Here is a 17,019-nt window from a genome sequence, read left to right on the forward strand (position 1 = left end):
CCCCTGCATTGGAAGCACGGAGTCTTACCCACTGGACCACCAGGTAAGTCCCTCCTTGCCTTTTTGACAACACACACATTCTATTTTTTAAAGTTCCCAGTCCTCTTTCCCAAAGTCCAGACCACAGCAGTTTAATGGGCAGAGAGGCCCACAGGCATGTGCATTAATCTGAAGCCCTTTAAGAGATTCTTAAAGGTCAGTTACCTCCTCATCACTGTGCTTTATGATGGGCAGGTAGAAAAACTGGCTGCCATGCTCCTTGGGGAGGATGGAGTTCACGCCCGATGCATGGGGGCCCACAAGCTGCTCATTGGCACTGAGGTCATCCGCTGACCAAGTCCGGGGCACAGAAGCAAAAGTGGGGGAAACAGATTTTTTAAGCAAGCATCCAAAATTTTTAAATATGCTTTTTACAGATGAAGTTTACATGTAATGCAATTTTATTGAGTTTTTCATTCCTGCAGTTGAAACAGCAACTCCACTAACTACAACAGCTTCTATCCTTTACAGAAACAACTCCAGGAGCCAAAAAGGTGCCTTTGTGACTCTCCTATAAATGGACTGAATATATTCTATATGTAGTCCTGGGAGCAAATATTTTCACTACATAAACACACCTTAGAATTTTGCTGCTTTCTGTCAATTCCTCCTTTAACGTAGTGTTAAGTTTGTGGTCCTACTTACATAACTTACACTAAATTAGAGATGTGAGTGGTTATCGCTTCTCGGCCTTTTGGCTCAGATCAAGTGTAGAGATTTGGATGGTTAAATTATCAATTTAGAAACAAAGTTCTGAGCACTTGGGAGAAATGTGAAGCCCATCTTTTTCCAATGTCCTACCCAGTGTAGGATTCACCCTTCACAAATCTCTGTATATAGTCATCCAGTCTTTGCTTGTATAATGGAGAACCTCCAATAATGGGGAACTCACCACTTCATGAGGCAACGGTCTATTTCTAGGCTTTTAAAAAAACTGTTCATATGAAGAGCCAAAGCCAACCTCCTGTGTCTTCCATTCATCCATTACTGGTCTTCCCTCCAGAAGACAGGTTTTCAGGCTGTGCTTTGAGGATCCCAGGGGCCTTGCAGAAAGGCCTGCCAGAGCCTGCCCATCCCCAAACTCAGCAACTCTGCTTCCGTATTCCACACATGGGGTTCCATTCACAAGTTCATACTGAAAATGGATTTTACTGCTAAAACACATTGAAAACCCTTGTTCTGTATTCGCCCAGGTTCAATCTAATTTCTACAGTAAAGGACAACCCTTCATGCAGGGTTACAGATGATCGTGTTCTAGAAACAAAACAAATGGGGGTGGGGTGGGGAGCAAAGGGCACCAGTCAGAAATGCAGATTCCTGGGCACCTGCAATGCATAAAGATTCAGATCTCTAAGGGTGATTACCTTCTCAAGTAATTTCCATGTCCATTACTGTTTCAGAGCAATAACTGCTCTCATGCCTTTGTATGCAATTCTCAATCTCTCAAGTGCTGTCTTTTTAAGAATAAATTTCCACATCTGTCTTCTAGTGATTCGACATGTCATGGCTTTATATATTTGGTTGGAGTAAAAATGTCACCTAAATATGGCATGTGCGTGATTAGGCAAGTGATTTAATGATCAAAATACTGCAGGTCTGATTAGATTACAAACCTAATGCAATGTGATAAGCCTTGGAATGTCAGGTTCAAACTTACCGTTCAAATCAAGGAAGAGAACAGGTATGTGGGTTTCCATTCCAGGTGGTGGGATCCTAAATTTAATAACAATATTTAATCATAACAAAATATGTGTTTTACATCTTGTTAAATAACCAAACACGACAGAGGCATGAAAGCAGAAGAGAACCACTGTGGAGTCAGATACAGGTTCTACAAATGAGATATTTTCACAGATCTTGTCAGCCTTCTTAACACAAATCATGGGAATTATGTGACTTATATAAAGAATTATAGTCATATGAATTACATGTAATTAATTGAAACACAGATTATTTGAAGCCTTTCTGAGAATAATTCTAGTGATGGGAAGAAGGGTTAGAGGAGGAACAGGGGACAGGATCGATTTGCCTCCAGAGCCCAGGATCCCATGCTGTTTCTTCTGGGCATTAGGACTGACTGATCAATCCATTGACTGACTGATCATTGTGGATGTAGTGCTTAAGTGCTGACTCTCTGTTGAGTCAAAATAAACAGGCAGGAGGGCAAATAAGAAGACATATTTTCTGCCCTTTTCAAGTATGCTCTGGAAACACCTTTCTTTCGACCCAAGATATGAGAATGTCTGGAGATCAGGTAATCATGTCCAAGGTGCTCATGCCAAGGGCTGGAGGGCTGTCTGTCTGACTCCTGGCCAGTGATAAGTGCTCGCTGGCTTCCTGTGAGTGGAAGATGGTTGCAGTGGGCAAGAAGAAGACGGAGGGGAGTACTAGGGCTGGGTGGCCCTTCCCTGGACAGCTCACAGTACTTAACATTTTCTGTGACAGTCCTGGCAGGTCACTTGCATGACCCGCCACAGATCACGGCACCATCGTCAGGCCTGCCCAGAAGGAAGGGCGGACTCACCAGTCGGCAGGCGCCCCGGGGATCCCGCTGCCCGGCGCAGGCACCAGCACGGCATTCCTCTCCTCCGTCAGCCCCACCCACTGCTCCACCAGACGGGCTTCCCGCTCTACGTCGTCCTCTGTCTTCTCTGTGGGACAAAACGAGGACATGAGCGCCAAGAGGGAGAAAGGACAGTTTCTAAATTTAAATCTATTTGCACCCAGTGGTACCCACAAGTGCCTTAAACATCCACGGTGTCCCAAATAGGGAATTGAGGCTTTGAAGTTTAAGACGGAGCACCCAGACACGCTCAGAGAGGCTAGGACACTAGCCTAGCAGATCATAAACCCAGGAAGAGTGGAAAGAGCGTTGGAACAGGGATTAGAAGACTTGGGTTATTTTTCTAGTTCTGTAATTTTGGAAGGTCGTTCAACAGGTGAGTCTTAGCTTCCTAATTTGTCAAATAGGGTTAATACAAGTCATGTCTACTTCAGGCACCTGTCAGAAGGATCAAGTGCAATAATGGATGTGACATTGCTTTATAAAACCACACATCATTTTATAAGGATAGAGGATTAAAAAACACCATATATTGCACTCTGCAAAACTAACTTGTTTTCCTTCATGCTCGTTATGAAAGGGATTTTATTTGATCTATTTTGCAATCCTCTTAGCCTAGTTCAACTCTGGAGTTACCTGGGGACAGGCAAAGTGAGTTTTCATTAGCAGGTTGAGTACACACATACACACACTGAGGCCAAGAGCAGAACGCGGAGGCAAGATGTTTTATTGGGGAAGGACTTTCGCCGACTTCTGCATGAAGTGGATTCACATTCAGAATACGTCCTTCGGTGGAGAACCAACCACACTGAGTGAATCGTTCACTCAGGATGAGAAACCGGGGTTTTATTTTTTGTTTTTAACTCATTTTTACTTATTTATTTTTGGCCGTGTTGGGTCTTCGTTGAGCTGCACGGCCTTCTCATTGCAGTGGCTTCTCTTATTGTGGAGCACAGGCTCTAGGTGCGCGGGCTCAGTAGTTGTGGCGCACGGGCTTAGCTGCTCTGCGGCATGTGGGATCTTCCCGGACCAGGGCACGAACCTGTGTCCCCTGTATTGGCAGGCGGATTCTCAACCACTGCATCACCAGGGAAGCCTGAAACCAGGGTTTTAAGAGCAGATTTCTGCTCTAGAATCCAAGTGGCCATTGCCAGCGTAAGCAAACTGAATCCTCGGAGCTGGGTGGTGGCGAGTGGACCTGCAGGCCAGCTTCAGGCCACCCAGAAGGAGCCAAGAGCATGGCTACCGCCCAATGGTAGCCACAGCCCACCTGCCAAGTGTCGTGGCTTCACAAGTGACCCTTTAGCTGCTGTCAGTCCCAGGTTCTGAGCCTGGAATACCTCATGGGGAGATGTCGATATTGATGGCATTTGCATTCATCAAAACAAAATCTGAATTTAACGTTTAATGTCAGTTAACTCAAGTAATGAAACATTACTTTCAAATTCAGAGCCTGCTTAAACACTGTACACTAATGATTCACTAATATCTATAATTGTCATGGGGTCAAAAAGCTAAGACACAGCAGTCCAGCTAAGGGAGGAAAACAGCCTACCACTACTGTCTAGAAGTGAGAAAACTACTCCCAGCCAAGAGTTTAATCTCACATACCTTTTTTTTTTTTTTTTTTTGCGGTACGTGGGCCTCTCACCGTTGTGGCCTCTCCCTTTGCGGAGCACAGGCTCTGGACGCGTAGGCCCAGCGGCCATGGCTCACGGGCCCAGCCGCTCCGCGGCACGTGGGATCCTCCCGGACCGGGGCACGAATCCGCGTCCCCTGCGTCGGCAGACGGACTCCCAACCACTGCGCCACCAGGGGAGCCCTCACATACCTTTTTTATTGCTGACTTTTTTAATCTGTTCATCTAGGTATTCTCGCCGTTTAATGAGGGCATCAGACCACCTCTCTCTCACACAGTTTAAGTCTTCTTCCTGGCATCAGGGAGGGAAAACATTTTCTTGTAGAGTGCAGATAACTATTTCTTTTTTTAAAAAAAAAAAAGATGTTTAAATTGATTAGGAAACTTTTCATTAGGAAAGGCCATTGAACATTGCCGTGTGATTAATATGCAAGAAAGCAAAGAGCCCTCAGGAACACTGCATGCTGATTGAGGATCCCATGACTCAGAAATCAGAGCCTCTGGATTTCCAAAAAGATAATTATACTTAAAAGCAAGAGAAGCTCAAACTACACCAGCTGTTGGATGAATCTTATATGGTATGGGCGTGCATGTATGTAAGTTGTAGCTATTCGTTTGAAGGGTTTGTGATTCTAAGCAGAAGGACACCAGAAACACAGCCCGAATCACAAAGCAGCAAATGGAATGGAAAACGACAGGCATTTTCATCATTCAGAGCTCGATGGCTGGATAAGATGTATTTTCTGAAAGGCAAAGAATAGATCAGTGGAGAACTTTTCAAACTTGCTGCAAAGGTTTTACCTCCAACCGCTACCATGAGGCTAACCGAAAACTTCCCATGCAAGAAGCCAACATGCAGTCAGCCATGCTGAGAACTCCCAGAAGCAGCCGCTGGACTCAACTGTGAACCATGTGGCAGCAAGCGCACAGACAGCCACAGGACGTTAGTTAATGGCGTTGCTGAGATCCAAGGGGATACTGGTATCTCCCCTACCATGTGTTTTTACTTGCTTGTTTTCTTTCTTAGTAAAATTATGAGGTGGGAAAGCCACCTACCAATTCTATTCAGGATGCTCTTTGACTTGCCTAATTCCAGCCTAACCCTTAAGACGTTACATTAAGAGCAGACACCTGAGAACTTCTGAGGCTTTACCTACAATGGACCCACATTTTACTTATAGGAAGGCACACCAGGAAAACATGCTTTTAAAATTTATGTGGAGAATCAGTACAAAGACTGGGAACCAACCCAGAAAAGTTCATCTTGGTTTGCCACCTTGACCATTACTGTTATCCCACATTCCATGGACAGTAGGCCAGTCAGCCCTGACCAGGTAAAACTTCACCTTTGCACATATTTTTTCTCCCCTAGATTTCCAAAAAGAGATTAAAGCTCAGAGCTAAATTCTCCAGGTTATGAATAAGATTGGCCTTAAAGAGAGAAGAAAACTGGCTAAACAAAACCATGGGCTTAACATGTCGTCAGTTTTCCTAACCGGCAAAAGTCTTTAAAAATACAATGGCACGTTAGAACAGTACTACTCTCTTAGATATAAGGAGCTAACTGCAGGTTCACATAGGAAAGACAGGTCTACTTAAAGGTTATGGATGATAACTACAATTCTTAAGATCACCAATTTAATACAGCGAGAGGGGTCTTATTTAGAAAGGCTTCACGAGCCAGCAATTTGAGATGGCGTAGCAGAAGTGCAGCATCTGCTTATAAATTGTGAACTGACGGGGAAATCTATGGAAATAGTATTGTATCCCTGATTACACTGAAAGCAAATCAAAAGCGAGTGGAAACTGCCTATTCTTGCGCTACGATCCTCCCTTCCTCCTCCCTGCCCTCGGCTTTGCGAATGCTGGCCATTAGCAGCAGCTGTGCCCCATGCCACAGGATTGACAGCAGCAGGAATACCTGATAACTATCCATATCATCACCATCCTCATCATCTCTCTGGGAGGGAAAAAATAAACACAAAGGACATGCATTTTTTTTTTTTCTCAAACAGCACATAAGGAAAATAAGTCTTTAAGCTTAACACACACATTACAATGGATAGCACACACAACATCGGCATCATAAAACATTTAACCGAATCTCAAAAAGCGGATGTAATTCACTTGTCTATAATTACTTAAAGAATTTAAGATTTAATTTTTTTCTTTAATAGAGAAAGCAGTCATTTAAAAATGGGAACGCTCTCAGATTCTCTTAGCTGGGGGTTGGATACAACCCCGCTGGGTCAGGCCTTATGGCACCGTTATGCAAACAGTCGCTATTTGTTTCTGGGTGAGCTATTTGACTGAGATTTAGAATGGGCAGAACTAGAAAGGACTTGAGGGAGTCTCTTGGTCCACCTCCTGGTTTTAGCTGTGAGGCAGCTAAGGCCTGAAGGATGAAATGACTGAAACCAAGGTTCACACAGATAGTGGCAGGGTCAGGACTGGAGGCCAGGTCTGCGCCCTTGTCCCTGCACCACACCACTGTCACTGTGAAATCATCACAGGGGAAGACCCACCGGGAAGCTAAGACTCCACGTACAGTCAGCCCTCCTTATCTGCAGGTTCCACATCTGCAGATTCAACCAACCACAGAACTTTCCTGATCGGAGGGCCGAGTGTACTAGGCCATTTTATATAAGAGACTTGAACATTCTCAGATTTTAGTATCCAAGTGGGGGAGGGTTCTGGAACCAATCCCCCCAGATACCGAGGGAAGACTGTAGAAGGTTCTGTATACTGTACCACCGCAGTAAGAGCACAGCCCAGTATTTTGAATACATGGCTCTATCATTATCCACTGTTGGATATGTCAGTATCCATGCCAATCAGGTGAGAAAAATCAGAACTGTCCTAAACCCATGGCAACATTTTACAATAATTACATAAACTAAACATTTTGGCAAAACATTTGCAAAACAAAATCATCGTGTGGGAATAAAAAAAAAGGGTTTTAGTTGAGACAATTTTCCTTAGAAACAAGAATAAAGAGGGAACTCCCTGGCGGTCCAGTGGTTGGGACTCTGTGCTCTCACTGCCGAGGGCCTGGGTTCAATCCTTAGTCGGGGAACTAAAATCCCACAAGCTGTGCAGCCAAAAAAAGAAAAAAAGAAAGAAACAAGAATAAAGAAATCCCCATTTGTAGAGAATATCCATCTCTATGGAGGCAGGTTCTACTCAAAATGAATACTGGGTCATGTAACAACCTTCTTTCATTTTTCTACGGTTATTGGAGGGTTAATATTAAAAAAGGAACTGGAGTGGCCTAGTCAGACAAAAGACAAACTTTTTTTTCAAATGCCTTAAAAAATATAATTACATTATTTTCATATCTAAGTATACTTCAAAATATACTGCCTTTTAAAAGTGCTTTAAAAATACCGTTAAGATTATTCTCTGTGTAGACTTTAAAATAAACTTTAGTTTTAGTTTGGTAACCATCATTTTCATTTGGATAACTCTAACTTCAGTAGTAAGCCCACTACTGAAATAATTTTTCTCAAATTAATTCCTCCTATTAATGAATGAAGTACAAACAGCTCTAATTTATCATTATCTTTTAGGCTAAGAAGATACTTCTATTCATCAAAAACTAGCTTGAGCTTTCACGACGTAGAACTGTTGTGACATCAGCATATTCTGGATTGGCTCAAGCTACTGCATCAAAATAATTCTTTTTTTTTTTTTTTGCGGTATGCGGGCCTCTCACTGTTGTGGCCTCTCCCGTCGCGGAGCACAGGCTCCGGACGCGCAGGCTCAGCGGCCACGGCTCACGGGCCCAGCCGCTCCGCAGCACGTGGGATCTTCCCAGACCGGGGCACGAACCCGCGTCCCCTGCATCGGCAGGCGGACTCTCAACCACTGCGCCACCAGGGAGGCCCGCATCAAAATGATTCTGAAGTACTATGTCAACAACAAAAATGGTACTGGACATGACCTTGAGCATGGCAGCAAAGAAAAATAAAAGCTTTAAAACAGTCACAGTTTAAATTTGCATGACAGATACTATAAGAAGAGCATTCAGCACTGGGGGAAGGCAGATATTTGAGAGCTCAAATTTTGACAAAAATCAGTTTTAACTCAAGAGGTATAGCTGTTTTTAAAAGTGCAAATGATCAATCCTTGCAATGTTCATCAAACAGGAATAGTCAGCCAGTTGGTGATCCATGTTCATAGGTCATAATTCACACACACAGATTCAAAGTTTTATCTAAGATCAGAGATTTATTAAGCCACAAAATTTTATGGCAGAAAGGGACCTCAGAGAATTATTACGTCTACCTCATCATTTCAGAGGAAAGAAAAGGGGAACTCGAAGTTTAAATTACTCAGTTAAGTCAAACAAAACTTAAGAACCCAGGTCTCCTCACTCCAAGTCTGTGCTCTCTACCAGGCCCTGCAGTTGCCCCCGGGGCTGATGGCCAAGTCGGGGACAACCCAACTTCCCCTCCACATACAGCGAAAAGTCTGGTGGAGAAGCCTCCCTGGAAACAGCAGACTCCAGCCTCACAACTCCATTCATACTCTTCCCAGGCCTTGAGTTGGAGGCAGTTCTGGCCTGGGATGAGGAAGGCAGTGTCTGACACAGCTGTGCCTGCCTTACGGCCCAACAGTCCAAGCCAATGTTTCAGTAAAGTCTTTGTTGCCATGAAGCCAAAAGGAAACTGAGATGGAAGATGAACCCTTCTCAAGATAGGCTGGGTTTACGCCCAGACTCTACAGAGAAAAATTTTCTCCCCATCATGACAGGGAGTGTGTTCCCCCTCATGTGTGGCAGTGAGAGAACCGGAATTCAATGGTCTGATTCTTCCCAGTCCCTAATTACATCTGATAGTAAAGTGGGGACTTGGTGAGGCACATGCGTTCTTTCAGGCCCCTGGGGACAAGTTCCTGATCTTACAGTTTATTGTGACTGGTAAATAAGATGAATTCTTAGCTGGTTCCATCTTTTAATTTTTTTTTTTAAGTGAGAAAAGAAGGTTTAGCAAAAGGAGATTTAATGAACAAAAATGATCATGAGGACAACTTTCAATTAAAAAGTAAAGCTTTCAGAGAGCTGGTTAAGTATGCCAGTGTATGGGGGCAACTTTCTATTAATAAAAGTGGATCAGGCCAAAGCCAGCAATATCAAACACCCAACATAATTTGGGCCAGATACAAAATAAATCCTGCCTAAAGTAAATGAGCACTGTAGCACTGATGTGTGTTTATAAATAAAATTATTATTAATCGGCACTAAGCCAACACAGTAATTTAAACCTAGCAAAAAGGCAACAGACGGAAATATGGATGGGGTGGCGGAGGCCAATACGTGCTTAAGGCAAGGAGTTCAGTTATATTCCTGAACAGGTCTCCGTCACAGATCACTGACCACCTTAATTCTACACTAACCAATCTTTGTTAAATACTGTTTGCAATCTGTTGGTCTCACCTGGTAACTGTCCAGCCCTCTCTGGAGCTTGGTGGACCTGGCGGTCACGCAGCCAATGGAGATGGACAAGATAGCTTCGACCATGAGTGGCAGTGTCCCAGAACGCTGGACAGGCTTCACTGTGACTTGCACTCTCCGGGAATGACCCTGCAGGGGCGGGGGTGTGATGCGGAAATGGGGGCCAGGAATGGGGATGGGGAGGGATGGATGGGGGAAGAGGATCAAGGAAGGGGAAAGAATTAGGGAACAGAGAGGCAAATAACTAGAAAATTCCAGAAACTGTAAGAGTGGGACAGGGAGAAAACACGAAACAAGCAAAGACAAACCTAGTACCTGTCTGAGTTGAAAGACACCCCCTGTGTTGACATCTTTTGCCTGGTGAAGCTCCACAGCGGCGTACTCCCCCAGCTCATTCAGCTCTAGTATGGAGATCCACATCTCTATTCTGCGAGTAACCTCGTTCCACCTGCAGAAACACGTTCCAACCAACGACCATGTCACTGTCCGGGACATTATTAGCAACAGCAAGAAGGCCCCAGTCCCTGAGCACTTACTATCCGTGAGGCGCTGTGCTATGTGTGTCACATAGATTATTTTCTTGTTTAACACTCAACACAATCCTGTGGTATGGGTTCTTTTCATTTATTTTATTGATATATACCTTATATGCAGTGAACTGTCCCGATCTCAGGTGTAGACTTGGAGGGATGGTGACAAATGCATACACCTGTGCATACACCTGTGCATACACCCGCCATCACCACAGCAGGTCTGCTCAGGCCCCTTCCCACTCAATCCCCACACCACCTGCAGCAGCTGTGTAACCTCACAGACTAGTTTTACCTGCTCTAGAATTTCATAGAGATGGAATCATGCGGTAGTGTACTCTTCTAGGTCTGGCTCCTTTGATTAAGAACAATGTTTGTGAGATTCATACACAATATGGAAGAGTGGGACAGAGTCCTTTTTTATTGTTGAGTAATATTCTATTATATGACTAATAACGCAATTTGTTTATCAAACATTCTCACACTGCAGGACATCGGGTTGTTTACAGTTTGGGGGATATCATGAATAGAACTGCCATAAACATTCATGTACCAGGCTGCTTATGGACTTATGTTTTCATTTTTCTTGGGTAAATACCTAGGAGTGGGATTGCTGGGTCACGGAAGAGGCAAATGGTCAACTTTAAAAGAAGATACCCTTCTGTTTTCTTCTATAAGCTTTATAGTTTTATCTTTTACATTTAAAGTCATGCTCCATCTCAAAATAAGTGTTGTGTCTCCTGTGAATTAAGATCAAGGTTGTTTTCTTCCATAAAGGTACACAGATGTTTCAGTCTCATTTGTTGAAAAGACTTTCCTTTCCCCATCGAATTTTTCCAGGGCCTGGTAGTTCCTTTCACCATTCCCATTCACAAAGGAGGAAACAGGCTCAGAGAGTCCTTGTTCTTCAACCACTGTCCAAGGGTGAGCCTTGACCCTACGTCTAAAGCCCTCAGCCAAGCACAAACCTGTCATGCAACGTTCTTGTCTTAGCATGAAGGGAATCGACTTCCCAGACAGAGCTGCCGTTCCCGGTGCACCGGTGGCCCCACACTTCGATGGCCAATGCTCCATCTGAAATGAACTCCAGGAATTCTTCCGTTACACTCACCACGTAGTCCTGGGATACGCGGGGGAGAGGAAAGGGTGACAGGAGTTAGGCAGAAAGGAATCTGTGAAATTTCCTTTTTAACTTTCAGCTGTATACAGAGTCATTTCAGAGCACACTAGCCTGATCCCAACCTTAAAACCATTGCTGCTGTTTCACAGAAAACCGCAAAGAAACCAGAATATTAGATGGGAAGTGATATTCCGAGGTAAGTTAACTGAACTCCTTTTTTTTTTTTTTTTTTTTGCGGTGTGTGGGCCTCTCACTGTTGTGGCCTCCCCCGTTGCGGAGCACAGGCTCCAGACGTGCAGGCTCAGCGGCCGTGGCTCACGGGCCTAGCCGCTCCGCGGCATGTGGGATCTTCCCGGACCGGGGCACGAACCCGTGTCCCCTGCATCGGCAGGTGGACTCTCAACCACTGCGCCACCAGGGAAGCCCTGAACTCCTTTCTTTAATAAATGAGGACACTGAGGAAAGCAGCAGCCCCACATCGCACTGCTTGTTGGCTGCAGAGCTAAATCTGTCCTCCCTTCCTCCTGGTTCACTCTCTTTTCCCTGGGACCACTCTGACTTTCAGACAGAACAGACCAATCAGCACAGCAAAAAAAAGGAACTTCTGATTGTTCCTTGCTATGGCTTAGAAGATCAAAACAGAATTAAATTTTATTATCTCCAAGATTATCTCCAAGATTCTGCACTCTTACTCTTAAACCCTCCCACTCCAACTGTTTGTTGTGAAATACAAACAGATGAGCATGAGGAAACGGGTGCTGAATAGACGGAGCAGTGAGGCATCACCTGGAACAAAGCAGCAGGCGAGGAACCATGTGGACTTCCTTCCCATTAGTGGAATCTCAGGTGACTCTAATTTCTCGAAAGGGCTGCGCTGTATTGGTTTAACCTTATACTACCTAACTTCTTATTTTATTTGGAGACAGAGCCAGAATTTTAAAAGGAAAATAAACTTCATGACCAATTAGCACAAACTATGCATCTTAGAGGTTAAAAAAACCCCCAAAAAGACCCCAAGGTTGGGCTTCCCTGGTGGCGCAGTGGTTGAGAGTCCACCTGCCGATGCAGGGGACGCGGCTTCGTGCCCCAGTCCAGGAAGATCCCACATGTCGCAGAGCGGCTGGGCCCGTGAGCCATGGCCGCTAAGCCTGTGCGTCCGGAGCCTGTGCTCTGCAACGGGAGAGGCCACAGCAGTGAGAGGCCCGTGTACCGCAAAAAAAAAAAAAAAAAAACCCAAGGTCACACAGCGAGTCCAAAGTCTCTGAGACTAGCATCTATTAAACCAGTTGTTAACTAGGATGTACTTAAAATCCAGGTTTCATCCTTCTAAATAAGCAGCTTTTTGGATCCAAAGAATGATGGGGAATATTTAAAAGAGTATTCAGAGAACCATAACGACAACAACAACAACAAAAGATTAATAAAGAATTGAGAAACAGACTTGGTGAATACAGGTAAAAATAAAAAGTGGGCTATTCTCATCAAAATAAAGACTTGACAGGGGACTTCCCTGGCAGTCCTGTGGTTAAGACTTCACCTTCCAATGCAGGGGGTGCGGGTCCGATCCCTGGTCGGGGAGCTAAGATCCCACATGTCTTGGGGCCAAAAAACCAAAACATAAAACAGAAGCAATATTGTAATAAATTCAATAAAGACTTTAAGAATGGTCCACATCAAAAAAGATCTTTAAAAAACAAATAAATAAAAACTTGACAGGGACTTCCCCAGTGGCACAGTGGATAAGACTCCATTCTCCCAATGCAAGGGGCCTGGGTTCGATCCCTGGTCAGGCAACTCGACCCCACATGCGTGCCACTACTAAGGAGCCTGTGTGCTGCAACTAAGAGGCCCGCCTACCACAACTAAGACCTGGTGCAAGCAAATAAATAAATATCTTAAAAAAAGAGAAATCTAGCCTTTCAAAAAAAAAACCTTGACAGACTTTACATATGGGAAATTTTATAGGTGGTGATATGGATTTGTCTTCTAACTGTAGAACCAGAAAGAATAGGCACCATTTCGAAAAGAAGGGGTCTTGAATATCTATAGAGAATTGCCCAAAGAAAAACAAAATTACACAGAGGCTAGAGTCTGGCTGTCAGAAATGACTGGTTGGCAGTCTGATATGAAAGACAGGAAGAGTAGCTGATGTCACAAAATAGGTCCAACCAATATTCACCAAATATTCGCCTCTCTCATTTTGTATGATCTTTAAAAGCTCATACGGGACTTTAGAATGCTATGCTTAGAATTCAAAAGAATGAAAACTATCTACAGCAACTTATATGGTTAGATGCTCACGTATATCAAAATAATAAAAGGCAATTCTGCAATCTGTAAAATGTGATCACATTTTTGTAAAAAACTTTTTAAAGTTATGCATGCGTGACGGTAAGAGTGTGTATCTCTGGCCATTTATGTGTATGAACATATGTTTGCACACACATAATATGCAGCAAATTGTCACTGGCCATCACAGATTTCAGGTAGAGGTCTTTCAGAGTTTATTTCATTTAATTTATTTATTTATTTTAAATTTTATTTATTTTTTGGCTGCATTGGGTCTTCGTTGCTGCGTGTGGGCTTTCTCTAGTTGCGGCGAGTGGGGGATAGTCTTCATTGTGGTGCCTGCGGTTCTTACTGCAGTGGCTTCTCTTGGTGCAGAGCACGGGCTCCAGGTGCATGGGCTTCAGTAATTGTGGCGTGTGGGCTCAGTAGTTGTGGCACACGGGCTTAGTTGCTCCACAGCATGTGGGATCTTCCTGGACCAGGGCTCGAACCCATGTCCCCGGCATTAGCAGGCAGATTCTTAACCACTGTGCCACTGGGGAGTCCCCAGATTTTATTTTAAACACTTTCAAATGATCTGAATTTGTATTAAAGTATGTTTTGAGGTTAAAAAGCTCAATAAACCTATTATGTTTATGAAACATTCATATGGGAAAAAACTCTAAGTTACAAGTAGACTTTTGAACTGAGCCGTGGCCGGTTGTCTCCCAAGTAGCTCATTTTGTAATGGCATTTGTACCTTACAGTGAGAGAAGGTCACAGTATACTGGGCATCCTTGGACTGTGGGGAAGGCACCTCTGGGTCCACTACTGGGGCAGCCACTGTGGATTCACACTGGTCCCAGAATGTGTATTGACAGAAGACAAAATTTGAGAGGTTTAAGGGCAGCCCAGTTGCCTCTTTAATTTTTACCTGGAGAGAGAAAAAAATGCAAATATAACTCTCATAAAGAAAACAAACTATGCATTCTTTTCATATCCAGCTACCTCAAATTTAAGAGTGGGTGATGAAATAAATAAATCAGTCATCCATTTGACAACTGAAAATATTTCATTAAGGGTTACCTACTTGTAATGAAATGTGTACCATAGTTCCATAACTACAGTATGTGAGCATGGTGACAAATGCACACACCCCTCTCAAACTTTCCTAATGACCGAGTTTCTGACACAGCTGTGACCTTTACTAGAAAAGCATGATTCACTAAACAATATGCACTCCTTGCATGCCACATACACAGACTTCTGAAATTTCATACAACTGTCATCAGAAAGTGTGCTGCACTTCTGGGAAAAGTACTGTCTGTTATTGTATTTATTGACAGAAAGTTTAACTTTTACCATGTTCTATGAAAAAGTCCTAAGATTTTCCACAAAATTGTTTTGAATTGAAAAGGGCATTTATCTGAGCCTTCCCAGCCCTGCCCTCTCACCCGGCATGTCAGTTTTTTGACTCGGTGAATGATTTCCCCGCTGCTGTCTACGACTTCAAGACTCCCGCTTTCACTGGAGTTCTCCGAGGAGTCATCCTCCACCACGCGTTCCGGGACGGCGCCTGTAACTCGCATCACTTCCACATGGAGACGCCCGGCAACCTGGGTCAAGGAACCAGAGTGTCGTGGGGTTAAAAGACATCCCGTGGACAATACTGACCTGAGGTGGAAAGCATGCTACAACGTCTCCGGCGAGCAGCTCCACTGTTATTGCTGGGCCACCTCCAGCAATGGGAAGCTCTCAGTACTTCCAGAGCCAGCCCACTCCATCGCCTGCCCTGTAATCACCCTGCCTTACTTTGAGCCAAATTTGCCTTTGTACCTTGCCTCCCGGAGTCATCTTCATTCTTATCCGTCTTCTACAGGATAGCCCATAAACAGCACAAAGGCAGCTATCACATTCTACCTGGAGTTATCTGTTTCCCTCGTTCACATATTCATTCATTTACTCATTTGATCAAATACCTGGCATCATGGGAACACCACGATAAAAAGACTCAGGCTTTGCTCTCTGGGCACTCACAGTCAAGTGGGGAAAGACGCAGAATTAAAAACGCAGTGTAGGGGGCTTCCCTGGTGGTGCAGTGGTTAAGAATCTGCCTGCCAATGCAAGGGACATGGGTTCGAGCCCTGGTCCAGGAAGATCCCACATGCCACGGAGCAACTAAGCCCGTGTGCCACGACTACTGAGCCTGTGCTCTAGAGCCCATGAGCCACAACTACTGAGCCCATGTGCTGCAACTACTGAAGCCCACGCGCTCTAGAGCCCGTGCTCTGCAACAAGAGAAGCCACCGCAATGAGAAGCCCACGCACCGCAACGAAGTGTAGCTCCCGCTCGCCGCAACTAGAGAAAGTCCCTGCGCAGCAACAAAGACCCAAAGCAGCCAATAAATAAATAAATAAACAAACATATAAGTAAATAAAAACCCAGTGTAAACTAGCTGCTCTAATAGAGATAGGTGCAGGTTGTTAGGAGATAAACTTATCCACTCAACAAATATTTACTGAGAGTCGAGTGTGTGCCGGGAACTGTACTAAGTGCTGTGTTTACAACAGTAAACCAAACAGTCATGGCCACTGGGCTCATGGAGCCTCTCCCTTACCCTCCTGGGAGCAGAGAATGAGAATGGAAGTGACCCTAGGGCTGGGAGAAGGGTGAGGGGGTGAGACCTACTCCAGGAGGAGCGACAAAGTCACCAAGTTATAAGGAAATAGTTTTTTTGAGACTGTTTTTCTAAAAAAAAAAAAGGGGGGGGCGGGGGGAACTTAAGTTTCCAGATTATCCTGGTGGTTCTCTGCACTGGTGCTAGTTTAGCAGTGTCTCTCTTATAGCTGGTTTCACAGAACTGATTTAAGGATAGGAATGACCCTGACCTTTGCATTCTCAGAGTGTGGTAACTGGCCAAGTTTTCTTTGGCAACACAGTTTTAGGTCATAATGAACGGACTTGTGAAGGGGACACATGCTCTGGCACTGCTGTGTCATCTTACATAGTGAGGCTTATTTTTAAAGGTAGCTCAGATCTAACTTCCACAGAGCAATTGGCCCTGACACCCAGGACCTGAGAGAAATTAGTTGACGGTATTTGACAAGTGAGACAAATATGGAGGAAGGAGCAAGAGAAGGGGAAGAAAGGAAATATGAGAAAACGTTAGAAGACAGTGGCTCTTAAGCTTTTTTTCCCCAACGTTTTTTGAGACCCTAATACATTTTTAGTATAATTTCAGGAGATTAACGAAATACTCAAAGCCCACATGAACCCTAGCTTAAGAAGCCCTGACTAGGGACTCAGCCACTAGATCTCTTTGCCACAGGAGTTGTGCCCATTTTTAACATGGGAAAAAGCAACTTAGCCCACTATTTTCCTAGAGCATAATGTCCACAGGTGGG

At 44.3% G+C, this 17,019-nt stretch overlaps 1 protein-coding gene across 9 annotated transcripts in view; it reads right to left on the reverse strand.

Annotated features, from left to right (window-relative positions):
• Positions 1 to 17,019, reverse strand: part of KIF13A (kinesin family member 13A) — a 217,604-nt gene that overhangs the window by 18,920 nt on the left and 181,665 nt on the right. For 7 of the 9 annotated variants that reach the window (XM_027128456.1, XM_027128455.1, XM_027128452.1 and 4 more), the window contains 10 exons: positions 15,069 to 15,230; positions 14,375 to 14,548; positions 11,195 to 11,346; positions 10,012 to 10,144; positions 9,679 to 9,825; positions 6,163 to 6,201; positions 4,434 to 4,533; positions 2,564 to 2,690; positions 1,697 to 1,752; positions 205 to 329 (listed from right to left, as the gene is read on the reverse strand). In XM_027128456.1, the coding sequence (XP_026984257.1) occupies positions 205 to 329; positions 1,697 to 1,752; positions 2,564 to 2,690; positions 4,434 to 4,533; positions 6,163 to 6,201; positions 9,679 to 9,825; positions 10,012 to 10,144; positions 11,195 to 11,346; positions 14,375 to 14,548; positions 15,069 to 15,230 (1,215 nt within the window). The remainder of the gene's footprint in view (positions 1 to 204; positions 330 to 1,696; positions 1,753 to 2,563; positions 2,691 to 4,433; positions 4,534 to 6,162; positions 6,202 to 9,678; positions 9,826 to 10,011; positions 10,145 to 11,194; positions 11,347 to 14,374; positions 14,549 to 15,068; positions 15,231 to 17,019) is intronic. The other 2 variants (XM_027128451.1, XM_027128453.1) reach the window with 1 other exon arrangement.

The sequence above is a fragment of the Aethalodelphis obliquidens genome, unplaced genomic scaffold (assembly GCF_003676395.1).
Source record: "Aethalodelphis obliquidens isolate GAN/ISIS:26980383/991018 unplaced genomic scaffold, ASM367639v1 scaffold34, whole genome shotgun sequence".
Lineage (NCBI taxonomy): Eukaryota > Metazoa > Chordata > Mammalia > Artiodactyla > Delphinidae > Aethalodelphis > Aethalodelphis obliquidens.